The sequence below is a fragment of the Fringilla coelebs genome (genome assembly GCF_963513975.1).
Source record: "Fringilla coelebs genome assembly, chromosome: 2".
Lineage (NCBI taxonomy): Eukaryota > Metazoa > Chordata > Aves > Passeriformes > Fringillidae > Fringilla > Fringilla coelebs.
Genome location: NC_140029.1, coordinates 31,451,667 through 31,465,426, shown reverse-complemented (window position 1 = coordinate 31,465,426; position 13,760 = coordinate 31,451,667). Strand labels below are relative to the sequence as shown.

At 36.9% G+C, this 13,760-nt stretch overlaps 1 protein-coding gene across 2 annotated transcripts in view; it reads left to right on the top strand.

Annotated features, from left to right (window-relative positions):
• EIF5B (eukaryotic translation initiation factor 5B) overlaps positions 1-13,760 on the top strand; it is a 36,014-nt gene that overhangs the window by 10,576 nt on the left and 11,678 nt on the right. The window contains exons 2-13 of one of the 2 annotated variants that reach the window (XM_084226013.1): positions 2,489-2,614; positions 2,705-2,792; positions 3,164-3,815; positions 4,268-4,488; positions 4,671-4,821; positions 6,430-6,525; positions 7,433-7,519; positions 8,915-8,998; positions 11,168-11,463; positions 12,076-12,183; positions 12,301-12,411; positions 13,268-13,335. In XM_084226013.1, coding sequence (XP_084082139.1) covers positions 2,489-2,614; positions 2,705-2,792; positions 3,164-3,815; positions 4,268-4,488; positions 4,671-4,821; positions 6,430-6,525; positions 7,433-7,519; positions 8,915-8,998; positions 11,168-11,463; positions 12,076-12,183; positions 12,301-12,411; positions 13,268-13,335 — 2,088 coding nt within the window. Of the gene's footprint in view, positions 1-2,488; positions 2,615-2,704; positions 2,811-3,163; positions 3,816-4,267; positions 4,489-4,670; positions 4,822-6,429; positions 6,526-7,432; positions 7,520-8,914; positions 8,999-11,167; positions 11,464-12,075; positions 12,184-12,300; positions 12,412-13,267; positions 13,336-13,760 lie in introns of both variants that reach the window. The other variant, XM_084226012.1, reaches the window with a different exon arrangement.

The following is a 13,760-nucleotide window of genomic DNA, read 5'->3' as shown; positions in this document are numbered from 1 at the left end:
TTTTCAGAAACTCAACAGTGAAAGACAAGTTTGGAAAGGCTTTTGTATTGATGCTGATATTGTGACAGCTGGGCTATTATTATTATTATTATTATTATTATTATTATTATTATTATTAGTCTTAAACTGTTCTTGCTGGTGGGTGTTAAAACTTAATGTCTGTCAAATAGCTTTTTCAGTGTTTGAGGTTTTTTTTTTCCCTAAAGAACTTTTCTTCTTTAAAGTTGGGTTGAAGTGAGTTGATTTAACAGCAAATAAAACTGTACCCCCTCAAAGCCTGTACCCTGTAAAACATGAGATACCACATGAGATATGACATCTTCTTTGCTTGTAGCAAAAAACCCATGTGTTTTGTGTTTGGACATAACTTTCTGCTTAACTGCATTGTGCAAAGTCAGCCTTGGTAATATCCATGTAAAATATGAGCTGTTTAAAGGCCTGGTGCTTTGGTATCTGACCAACCACATGGTTAAGATCTTGTAGTAAGGGGAGCAGTACAGCCTTGGAGGAAGTAGTAGTAGCGCATGTGTTTTGGTGTTTTAAATCTTCTTCAAGCTCGGATATGACTCAGTCACCTCCATTAACTCCTAGAGGAAAAGAAGGTAAGCAAGTATGCTTAATAAACTTCATGCTCAGCAATTAATGCGAAAACAAGTTTGAGGGCCTATGTGTAGGCCTGGATATAATGTAGCTAGCCTGACATTAGGGCATTAATTCTAGCTATAGAAATAAGTGGCATTTTTATTTCATCTGTTACCCCTGATATACAGCCAGTTAAACTGCTTATAAAAATGGCACTTTAATTGCTGAAACATCAAATCGTCTTAGGGTGAGAGTAGCCAAAATGTGTATTTTCTCTTGAGGGAGGTGAGGATTACTTTAGAGAACTTGCATTAACTATTTGAGATATACATTTGTCAAAAGAAATGTATTACAAATCAGCACATGAGGAAGTGTTACTAGGCGTATTTTAGGTGTGTTTTTCTTCTCTTGACTGAAAGTATCTCTGGCAATACAGGTGCTGAACCATGAGGTTCTTTGTTGTGCTGCTTTTTATTTGGTTTGTCCAGTCTACCCAGAAGAAAATATAAGATCTTAAAAATACAAGTAATCAATCTTGACCTTTAAAGAAATGACATACTTTGTTGCTTAATTGTGCCGTTGTCACATGTAGACAGTTTTTGGTGACTTGCATATTCTCAGTATGTCAGCATTCACTTGCAGAAGAATCCAGCCCTTTCCTTTTTGCAAAGAGAACTGAAACTTAGACTTACTGAATTTTAGAATCTGTAGCTGAGCAATGAAATACTTGGTTTTCTTTATTAAGATTCAACTTCTGGATTTATAAATTGGTGCAACTGAAGTTCTGGTAGTTTAGAGTTTGCTAATATCTTGAAAGTCCTGAACCTGGAAGAAATTTATTTCTCTTATTTTCTGGATATAGTTTTGGGTATTTGTTGAGTCAGCCTTTGGCTGATTTATCCTGAATGTGTGCTAATAAACGAGACAGTGAAATTGTAAAACAACAGTTTTCTGTCCACTTATCTAAGAGGCAGTTAAATGAAATATTAACAGCTTGTTGATTAAATGGGTTTTGAAACTGCAAGTTGTGATAAAAGTAGCATCGGACCAGTTTTGAGCTGAGTACTGAAGTTCTAAGTGTGAAGCGTGGAATAAGTAAGTCTTCTTTCTTACAATTGTACTGTGAGTGTGATTAGGTAAAATGCCTGGACAAAAACTTCTTTGGCTTTCTTTAGGCCTCAGAGAGGTAATACTAAGGCAAGTGGTACAAATGATTGCTTGCCAACTACATTGGTATTTTTTTATTATATGCTTTAAAGTCTGGCTTGGGGCTGAACTCTGTTCATCTGTGTGACTTCTTTTCTTGAAAGGTAAAATTTTTTGTCTGATGGCAAACCACAGGTAACTGTTATTGTGAGTTGGAAGCTATAGAGAACTTTCACTTATTTGCTGAATAAAAATACAGCAGGTATTTTGTTTTCTAAAGGGTGTTTGAAGGAGCAGATAAGTATCTTTTAGTAGGATATCCCCTGGTTGTGAATTTGTGCTTCATTTTTACTCTTTGATTGTGGTGGCTACTTTTCTATCGACACCTGTGAATTGAAGGGCCGAACAACTTATCTTTTGGAGGACCAAAGTCAAACAGTTTAGTTACATTCTTCCAAGAAGTTACATCAAATTGCACAGTTAAACTTTTAATGCTGGGGTTGCAAGAACTGAATGTGTTTTATTGTTCCATCTCCCTTCAAGCAAACATGTGTGAAGGTTTTTTCCTTCCCTTCCTACTGAATGGAATAAGGTAACAGTGCATAATCATTTGTTAAACATGGAGCATTTTTTCCTGTGTTGCATATGTTTTGTGATTGATTTTGCATTTTGAAACTTTTATTTTTTTTTATTCAAATGGCTTCTACTTATATAAACTTGACATTTGAACTAGTGATAACCCTGCTTTCCTTCTTATTAGTGCGAAAGATGATATTGATATTGATGCCCTTGCTGCTGAGATAGAAGGTGCTGGAGCTGCAAAGGATCAAGAGCCTCAAAAATCCAAAGGCAAAAAGAAAAAAGAGAAGAAAAAACAAGATTTTGAGTAAGTTAGGGGTTTTTTCCACCTGCCTGATCTTACTCTATTGTCCAAAAACTCAGTTACTTAAGTGCCCTAACTTCTTTCTTATTTTAGTGAAGATGATATCCTGAAGGAGCTGGAGGAACTGTCAATAGAGGCACAAGGAGGAAAAGTTGACAGGGAACAACTTTCCGCAGGAAAGGTGAAGACTGAGAGGGAGGTGGGCTTTTTAATAGGAAATAATTAAAGTATGAGATACTTCTGTCCCAGAGAACTTCTAGTGTATTGGAAATCCTATGTGAAATGTGCAGCTAGCATGTTCTTTTAATTATATTTGATCATATTTTCATAGTAAAAAGTCAGTCACAAAAAAAAGACATTGTCACGCTGGTAATTATTCAAAGCCAATCAGAATAAATCTTACTTGTGGGCTGAAGTATGGTACACAGCAGGAATAGTTATTGCTTTCAAACTTCGTGTTCAATAAGAGAGGTTTTTCTTGATGTATCTCAATGTTTAGTTCATGATGGCAAGTAATTCTCATGGCTGATTATTGAATTGTTTAATTACCAGGTTGAAAATGACAATGAAGAAAGCATATCAAAGCAAGATAAAAAAAGAAAAGGAAAGAATAAAAAAGCCAATCTGGAAAATGACTATGACAGTGAGGAAGTGGAAGATAAAGATAAAAAATCTAAAAAAGCTCAAAAAGCAAAACAAGACATGCTTTCTGGCAGTGATGATGATGATCATGAGACACAGCTTAAGAAAAGCAAAGGGAAAACTCAGAAGTCAAATAAAAAGCATGATTTGTCAGAAGAAGATGAAACTAACATTAAGAAAAGCAAAGAGCGTGGGGGAGGAGTGTCTGCAGGTGAGAGTGGGGATGAATCAGATGAGGTTTCCCAGTCTAGAAAAGGACAGAAGAAAAACCAAAAGCCAAAGTCTGCTCCTGCTGCAGAGAGTGGGGATGATGAAGAAGAACCTTCATTCAAAGTAAAAACAGTGGCTCAGAAGAAGGCAGAAAAAAAAGAACGTGAAAGAAAAAAACGTGAAGAAGAAAAAGCCAAACTGAGGAAGCAGAAAGAGAAGGAAGAATTAGAAGGTGGTAAAGAACCAGCAAAGCCAAAGGAATCTCTAAAAAAAGCTGAAGAGAAGGCTTCTCCTGAAGTTACAGCAATCCCTGGCCCTGGGGAGAAAGGAGAGGCGGCTGCAGGAACAGAAGGTTTGTAACATGGTTGCTTAAACTTTTAAATTAAATACTGTTGTTCTTATAAGGCCAGAGAGGTGCCAGGCAGTGAGGATAGTGTGTTGGTTTATTTTGAATACTAGAAATTTGGTAGCCTTGTCTGCCTCTTTGTTGGCTCACAGGTGGCTGTGTTTTCTGGCATGTAGTTTGTTCAGATATATGAGAAAACAAGCCAAATGGTGAATTCTCATTCCAGTATACGATTACAATTCTGTATTACAAGAGTACTTTTTCACTTCCTGTTTTACTTTAAGACTTCAGGCCATGACATAAGGGAGTTTAATTGTTTTCATTATGAAATGTTTATGTAGTAGCCAGTGAAAATATTCCTCATTTGATGTTATTTATCATATTTGAAACATAAATTGTACTCAGAGTAGCTTTGAAATTTCTGGGGTCTTTGAAAAATATGCCTCTTCTTTCTGTAGCTGATGACAATGAGGGGGACAAAAAGAAAAAAGACAAGAAAAAAAAGAAAGGTGAGAAAGAAGAAAAAGAGAAAGAGAAGAAGAAGGGTCCCAGTAAAGCTACAGTTAAAGCCATGCAAGAGGCCTTGGCTAAAATGAAAGAGGAGGAAGAAAGGGCCAAAAGAGAGGAGGAAGAACGCATAAGACGACTGGAAGAACTTGAAGCAAAACGCAAAGAGGAGGTACTGTATATTTCACTTCAAGGATAAAATAAGGAAGAGTGTAACTTCAATCTGTCTGCTTGCTGGTGCAGTTAGTGAATTCGTCCTTAATATAATAATGTTCTTGTGAGCAGAATGTACTTAGGCAGCTTTTGTGTAAAGCATGCTTTAGGGTTTCTGCATGTTTATTTATATTTTTCTAGGAACGATTAGAGCAAGAGAGGAAAGAAAGGAAGAAACAGAAGGAAAAAGAGAGGAAGGAGCGTTTGAAGAAAGAGGGAAAGCTTTTAACAAAAGCTCAGCGAGAAGCCAGAGCCAGAGCAGAGGCTACTCTTAAACTACTCCAAGCTCAGGGTAAGCACTAGAGCTTAATAATAATTAAAACCAAACTGAACCAAAAAACCCAACCAAACTTTATATCCATTATGGTTCTGTGTTTAGTTTTTTTCCTATCTGGAGCTAGGAGGGCAAGTACTGAGTGATTCCATGTAAAGCTGCTCTGTTGTCAAGAAAGCCAGTGTGTGCCCTCCCTTCCCCTTTATTTCTTAAGCAGATTTAAGTGTGTGTATTTTTATCTTGCACTTTGAATATTCAGCTTTTTAGTACAGTCTACTTGCAGTTTAAAGATGTTACTTGTGGAACTTAGGAAAAAGCACCTAAAGTAGTGGTCTAGTCTAAAGACCAGGAAAAGCACATGGGCTGTGCTGAAGGTCTTGTAAGACCAGTGGTCTCGGTCTTGTTGAATTAATTCACATGCTTAGTGAAGTCGCATGCTTAGGCAAGTGCACTGTTTTGCTTCATAAACAATGGGGAAGTGCACAGAGAAGGATTTGCCAGGAGTATGTAAGAGCTTTCCTGCTTTTCTGTGAAATATAATCTGTCTCCATTAGAATGAAGTAAAATTGTCCAATATGTTGTAAGTAAAATGTCCTAAATTCTTCTTGGTAACTGGTTTGTGACTAAAAAAATAAAGTAATTTGTGGGAGCTGTGTGTATTTTTAGAGTACACTAACTGACACTTCACTGGTAGGTGGATGTATAAATGTAGGAATCTTTGTAGCTAGTAAAGTGTTTGGAGCTCTTAAACATACGTGAGGGCTATTTCTCCTTGGTTGTTGCTGCAGCTATTAGAATCTATTTATGTGCCCCTACAACTGGATTGTTGTCAGGTCTGCAATATAAATCACTCAGCACCTGAAAAAAAAATTGAATGTGCAGCAGTAATTCAGTTTTTAATTTGTCTCTGCACCAAACTTCTGGTTTTGATGGAATCCCTTCATATATTACAGCACCCACTTCTGGTGAGGCAAAGATGAAGCTTGTGAATTGAAACTGTCGTTATTTTGATACCTGAAACCATCAGTATTGTAAAATTAAAAAAAAAACCCTTGAAACAGCAAAAAACCAAAACCCAAAAACCTGAACAAATAAAACAAATCAAAAAACACAAACCTTCCCACATAGAGGAAAAGGAAAATGTTATCTGCTGAACAACCTTAAGCATTTAAGAAGAGTTCTGCCTGTGAACTACTCCAAATTGTCTGAAACTAGGACCATTGGCAGACAGGTTTTAAGTGATTTTTTTTGCATAGCAGACCTTAAATTGTTAATCATGATGTATGTGTTCATGGCATTTTATGCAGGTTGGTGATAACTTCAAGCCTGAAGTTGTAGAATCTGATAGTTTTGTTTATATTTTGTTTCATTGCCATCACCTTCCTCCAGTTATCTGACTTCTTTTTGAGAGCAAGCAGGAGTATCTGAAGACCTATACTTCACACAAGTTTTCTACCTTTTGAATTCAGACTTTTTTATAAAAGATAAAATATGCATTGAACCTACTTTCTACTCTTTCTTCCTCCATCTTCCAGTTTTGGAAAACATGTTCTTATTTAAACCAAAGTTTATGTTTATTAATTACCTGGATTTTCTTTTTAACAGTTTTTTTTGTTTGTTTTGCAGGTGTTGAAGTGCCATCAAAAGACTCTGTGCCAAAGAAAAGGCCAATATATGAAGACAAAAAGAGAAAGAAGCAGCAGCAGCCAGAAAATAAAGAAGGTGTGGGTAGTTTGCATATAGGGATACCTAATTGACCAGTCACATTTCTGGAAGTATTTCTAAGATAAATCAGCTAAATTTGAGCTAATTTCATTTAAGGTTTTAGATTTTCTAAATGGTGGGGATGTAGAGGGTGTAAAGGCCTTTTACAAATGTGATGTTGAATGCTTTGTGTGCATATGTACATCAAATGCAAAGTAGTTTAAATAATAGTGAGTTATAATTAAGTCTGGGTTTGTCCCAGGATGACAATACATCGATCCTAGTTTTAGTGCTTTTAAATTGGAGACAGTTTGTTCATTTGCTTTCTGGTATATAAAACCAGTTTTCAGCTCCTGGATGCAAGTTGTTCAGAGCGGTTACATTTTTGAAACCTTAGAATTCATCGCACTGGTAGATGTAGGTTGAACGTGTCAGTTTTTTACTTTTGTGGTTTGTTACTTTCCCCTGGGGGATTACTGTGGCTTTTCTCAAGACTAACCCTTAGTTGAAAATTTTCAGATGTATTTCTTATGTATTTCTTACTTAACTGTTTTTTCTTTTTTTTTTTTAACATTAGTTACATGCCTGCTTATCATTTATGGAGTGTGTGTAAAGAATTGAAAATGGTGCTTATCTGAATTGTATCAGTAATTTTTTTTCTTTTTTTTTTTTTTTTTTTAGTTTTCATTTTTAATGGAACAGTAGGGGAGGTGTGGGTAGTTCACTAGTATTACTTCATTTTCTCTTGTCTTTTAAAGAAAATGAGGAGTTTTTAATGTCAATAACTGACCTAGCTTATAAATGTGTTCAACTGCTTAGAAGGCCAAGTGTTTTCCAAATAAGCTGGAGTGGAGCTGTCGCTGTAAGTCAGTCAATTTGCACTTTGAAACTATGTAGCAACCAACTTCCTGTCTTTCAATTTCAGAAAGTGTGGAGGTAACTTCCCCAGCTGAAGATGCTGTAGAACTGGAAACACCAGTGAAAGAAGAGGCTCCTCTTCCTGTAGATCCAGGTTGGTGGTAATGCTAATAAATTTAAAGCATTTAAGCTTGTGTGTCAGTGCTGCATGATAGGTATCATACCTTGCTGGATAGGGCTGAATGGCCATCTTTTCTTGAGGCAGTTGCCTTTTCTTTTTTTTTTCTCCTTTCTTAAGGGAGGAGCTGATGAAATTTTATGGAGTAAAAGGCATGAAGCTTCAAAAGGAGTGTGTAAAGGTTCCTTATTCTGGGTGAACTCCAGTGTTCAATTGGCTTGATCAGTTATCTCAAATGAGTGCCTTATTTGCTCCCTTGACTTTTCACTTGCTTTTACAAGTCTGTTTTGTTAACAGTTAGGTGGAGGTAGGGAGGAAATATGCTGCTTGTAGAATTGATAGTGCAATATTCACAGTGATTGTATTCTTTATGCCAGATGTTTTGCTTTCACAGGTACTGAATGAAGAGGGTATGTGTTAGCTTGTGAAACTGAGTTATCAGCAAGTTTGCTGGTCAGATTGTTCCCCTCATCTTTGCCTACACACAGTACTTGCTTGGTCAAAATCACATTGTACTGGACTTCTTTCTCTGCAAGGAGACTGTTTCAATTTTTACCCTTATTAAGTCAGAAAAATACTGACAAAATGTGCAACTTTTGAAAACAAAGCTGAATGTGTCCTTTGATTCTAGCTTGACTTATCTCATGATTGCTATTCTATTGCCTTAAGGGCTCACTGGCAGAACATTAGTTCCTAGCTAGTATTCTAGCAGTGTGGAACTTAGTCTTCATTTCAGAGAGCTGAAATTTATGACAAATGTGCTCCTGCAAACATATGTTGTATAACACCTCTTTTGGGGAGGGTTGTATGTTTGCATTTTTCCATTTGTCTCTTACTAAGAGCTGCAGTCTTCATAAATCTAACTGAATTCCTGCTGAATGAATATGTTTAATGCTTCTGGAATCCATGGCGTATTTATGTTAAGGCACCTCATGTCCTTTTTATAGACATTTTGTATATTCTCACTAGTTAAAATTCTACTGTAACTTCTATTCTTGTTTCTCTGCTATTTTGTTACACATGGTGACTGTTAATTGGGCAACTCCTTGCAAGGATCGTGATTGTGGTACAGGTTTGTGTGGCAGGCATTATGCAGGCATTGGCATGATATGCAGACAGGAACTAGATGAGTAGATTTTCTATGTCTTCCGCAAAAGTTTGTCTAGGCAAAGATAGTAGCACTACATGATTTTTGGGGAGACAGTTGCAGCATCTTCTTTTTATGGACTGTGAAGACACTTCAATAGAATTATGGTAACAGCAAACTTGAGAGTTGCAGTTGTCAGTATGTCAAAAGAAGGAGCATCTAAAAATGTTACATCTTGCTGCACTAACTTTTTTTAACTTCAGCATTGGGTTTCTTGGTTTCAGAAGAAAAGGAGGAAGAAGATGAAACAGAAGATGCAGGTCTGGATGACTGGGAAGCTATGGTTAGTGATGAAGATGGAGAGAAAGGTGGGCATGTAAATACCAAATGTATGTTTTTTCTGGTTAGAGGCTTTGGACTAAGTTTTCAGTTTCTATAGAAAACAATATTTTACTTAGACTTTTCCTCTGCTCTGTTAGTTAAATTGTGAGGTAAGTATGATGATAAATACATACAAGAATCTTTTCTCAAAAGTAGAGCTTTCATAAGCCGTGCAAATACTGCTTAAGACAACCCTTTGGAAATACTCTTATGTAGAGTTACCATCTAAAATAAATGGGTTGTAATTTTTTTGTCTTTTGTTATGGGAGTAAAAATCCTCTTCTCTAATATGTACTTAAACCACCTCTGTGAGCTTACCACCTTTTACCTGGTATTGTATTTCTCTAGTAATAATTTCAAAGCTGTAGTATTTTTATTATGTGAATCTGGCAGCATCTAGGAGAGTACCCCTGTGTGAAGTTTTCGAAGAATTGGGGGAATAAAATGGTGTGAAGGTTAAGTGTGCATGTGTTATAGTAAATTCTTCTCAACAAGGAGAGGCTGAAAGAATTGTGATTGTTCAGCCTGGACTAGAGAAGGCTCTGGGGTGACCTAATTGTAGCCTTCCAGTACCTAAAGAGAGCCTACAGGAAAAATTGAGAGACGACTTACAATACCATGTAGTTACAGGACAAGGAGAAATTGATTCAAATGAGAATAGGTTTAGTTGAGAAGGAGCTTCTTTACTGTGAGGGTGGTGAGACACTGGAAGAGGTTGCCCAGAGAAGCTGTGGATCCCCGTCCCTGGAAGTGTTCAAGGCTAGGTTGGATGGGGCTTTGAGCAACCTGCTCTAGTGGCAGGGAGGCTGTAACCAGATGGTCTTTGAAGTCCCATTCAGCCCAAACCATTCTGTGATTCTATGATATGCTTCTTTGAAAGGCAGGTTTAGAAGAAAGGAAAGAATTGCCAGAACTTACATGTTCCTGTTCATGTATGCCAAAGGCCATATTCTGTTTGTACTCTGCAGCAATGTTTATGGGACACTTAGAGCTGTGCTACAGTGCAGGGATAACTTTCTTCCAGTGGTGGAGGAAAGTGTATTTCTGTGAGCTGTCCTGAACAGGAGTTGATTACTGGACTTGGTGCTTCCTTAATGTCTTAATTGTTTCTTATGCTTAAAGACTATTTATTCATCAAGTACTTGTTACTGCACTATACTTCTGACACCTGTGCTTTCAAGTTTAGTAGACATACAGATACATACTCCAGAATGGATTTAATTCCAGCACAGATGTGTTCCTCTGGTGCTTTTGAGTTCTAAGGGCTGCTTGCCTTCTTGAGTGTTTGTTTTAGTCTGGCACCACTGTCCTGGAGAGGACATAGCACTTCTTACTGCTTGGCTTTGAAGACTCTGCCAATGGGATACAGAAAAAGAGCCTTCCTGGGAATTAGATTTAGTGTATTACTAAGCTGATGGACTATGAATATAGCAAGGAAATGTTACTAATCTCTAAGAGCAGTGAGCCTGCCAGCAGTGTTGGAAGGAGGACAATCCATGGTTTTAAAGTGATCATCAGCTTGCCTTTTATGATTTTACAGGTGATGATCAATGGGAAGCTTTCAAATAAAGACAATTAATTACTCATAATTCTTTTTGTTTGTTTATTGGAGAATTCCTATGAAAAACGCTAATCTTCTCTGAACCATCTAAGAAAACCTGAAGATGAGATTTTTTTTTTTAAAATGGGCGTAAAAGAGACCATTTGTTCTGATTATTATGTCTGCTTAAATGTGCCTTCCTGATCAGTAGTGTACAGAATCCATATAGTAATGATTTGGGGTATTTTGGCTTTATGAAAAAGGTGTTGGTGCATTATTCCTTTATGAAGTGCACATGACTTTAAAGAATGTCTGAATGCTTGCAAATAATGTTAAACATAAGTGTGCTGATAATATCATTCTTCACTCCACCCTAAATTTGCTTTATTTCTGGATTTGAAACACAAGCCAACAACTCTGAACATGAAACACTTTTTTTCCACTTTTTTTTTTTTTTACATTGGAAGTTGAAAAATGATCCTGACAAGCACTTATTGTAGAACCTACTCTCAATCCTCATTCTTCTCTAGTAGTCTCTCTTGCTTTTTGGTGCCATCTACCCCCGGAAGTGTGAACTTTGAGAATTTTTACTTTACTCTTTTTTTTTTTTTAACAGAGAGCAAACCTGTCCATATTGAAGTCAAAGAACAAAATGAAGTGGATGATGAAGAGGAGGAGGAAGAGGAAGAGGAGGAAGAGGAAGAAGAGAGTGAAGAATCTGAAGACAGTGAAGGCAGTGAAGATGAGGATGAGAAGACATCAGATGAGAGAGAGACAGATTCCCAAGCTATTGGAAAACAATCTATGGAAAAAAAGCCCAGCAAGGAAATTAGCTCTGATTCTGAGTATGACTCTGATGATGACCGCACTAAGGAGGAGCGTGCTTATGACAAAGCTAAACGGAGAATTGAGGTATTAAGATACTTAGATTCTTGTGTTGTATAACAAACAGATTAATTTTCAGTTAATTTTGTCAAATTTGTCAAAATGGTGGTTGTGTCAGGGCTAGTATTTAAGCAGGTTCAGAAATTGTATTCATTAAGGAAAAAAATGCTTGGTTTTGTGTGAAGATAAAGTATTTGTTTTTAGGTAACTTGACCACAAAGACGGCAACTTAAATGGTCTTCCCCTCCACCTCTATATCCCTCCTGGAAAAAGAGGCTTTTGTTTTTTACAGATATTTTCAAGTTCTAAAAGATGTGTCTAAACTGTTCAGTGCTTTCATGGCTGCTAATATTCTTGGTTTCCTCACCCAAGGTGCTTGTTCAGAATGCACCTTCAGCAGAGCTACTGTTAGTGGTTATAACAACTTAGCCTATTAGACTGCTAGAAGAACCAACCAAACAGAAATGTAACTGTTAGTCAAAAATTTTTGATTTACCAAAAGAGAGATGACAGACCTTAAATTGCCTTGAAAATATAAGTCCCACAGCTAACTCTGTGTTTGTGTGTATATAATCAAGTCAAGAGGTGAGCTGTGGTTTTTGGTTTGTACTTACCAATTTTTACGTGTCTTTTACATAGAAACGACGAGCTGAGAACAGCAAAAATATGAACACTGAAAAGCTCAGAGCACCAGTTATCTGTGTCCTGGGGCATGTAGACACAGGCAAGACCAAAATTTTAGATAAGGTAAGGTGTGGAGTGTGAAAGCACAGCCTGTGTCTCTTGTTTAAGCATTTATTTTTTTGGTTGAAGACAGAAGGAATTAGAGTGTGCTCAGACGTTTCTGGTCTTTTTTGTCTTTAGCTCCGCCACACTCACGTGCAGGACAGTGAAGCTGGTGGTATCACTCAGCAGATTGGTGCAACTAATGTTCCTCTTGAAGCTATTAATGAACAAACGAAGATGGTGAAAAATGTAAGTTACAGCATTTCAACAATTGCATCTTAAAAAATATGAAATGTAGACTAATAAAGGCCCTGTGAGATTTCCTGACATGGACAGATGTACCTTCCCCCTACCTCTAATTTTGTGGTCTATTGTTTTTTAATTCCTATCATTCTGCCAGCAAAGGGGAGGCTGTCTCATTTTTCATACATTTGATTTCAGTTAATGCATTGCTGTTTCTTCAGAAAAATATGAAGATACTGTTCACTCTGTTCTGGACAGTGTGCATATGTACACAGACTGCTTACTTTTCAGTATTTTGATTGTAAATTGAAACTTTTGAAACTTCTTGAGTATATTTTGTGTTGAAAACTTACCTTTTGCTGTGTGTACTGAAATTTGGCCAATTTCTGGGTGATGAATTTTGTCATGTTACAGACATAGTAACTGTTCTGTATCATTTGTTGTGGATACTCTATCCTATTTTGCTTGCAGAAGCAGCTGGCTGAAAAGCCTTGGTGTAGTAATGGCTTTTTTTCAAGATTTAACTCAATTCACTAAACCTGTAAACTTAGGGGAGAGGAGAAAATCATCAAGCCAAGGATGGTACATCTCACTACCCTGAAATGGCTTTTCTTCTGTAGGCTGCCTTGTCTTACAGAGTTTAGCTTTGCTTGTGGCTAGTTGGCACCTGGAGGAATGTGCTGCTTCATTTTTTTTAATGTTGAAATGACTATTTACTGATTTGGTTTATAGAGGTTGCTGGCCTTAAAATATGTATCTGGACTTTTGAACTGCAGACTGTCAGTAATGTTGCCAGCTCTTATTTTGTTCTTTTTTCTTCTTGTGTAATCTCTACAAGATGGCTAATATTTTGAAATGTTAGTTTGACAGAGAGAACATAAAAATTCCAGGCATGCTGATAATCGACACTCCAGGACATGAGTCTTTCAGGTAACATTTTCTCACAATGTTGTACTTCTCAGAACTGATGGCAAAAGCAGCTGGACACATTCTTAGCCAAGTGTGGTCTTTACTTAATCCATTGTTTTAGTTCTCACTTGAAAAAAAAGTCCGACAAAACCAACTTAAAAGTAGAGGAATTAAGTGGATTTGCTTCATTTGCAGGTGCTTTTTATATCTGGTTAATTGCTGGCCTTTTATAGCTGATTAATTTTCTGTCTTCGTGCCAATTGAGCCATGAATATCTGAAAAAGCATGTAAATAAATAGTTAGTGTAAGAGGAAAGATGGAAGCAGGAAGCTAGCTGGAGGAAAAAAGGTGAGGATTTCAGGTGACCTAAGTACTCGAAAAATTAAAACTTTTTTCCTAGTCTCTTATTCATAGTGTCCCAGTTAAGGTAACTGAGTTTGTAAGAC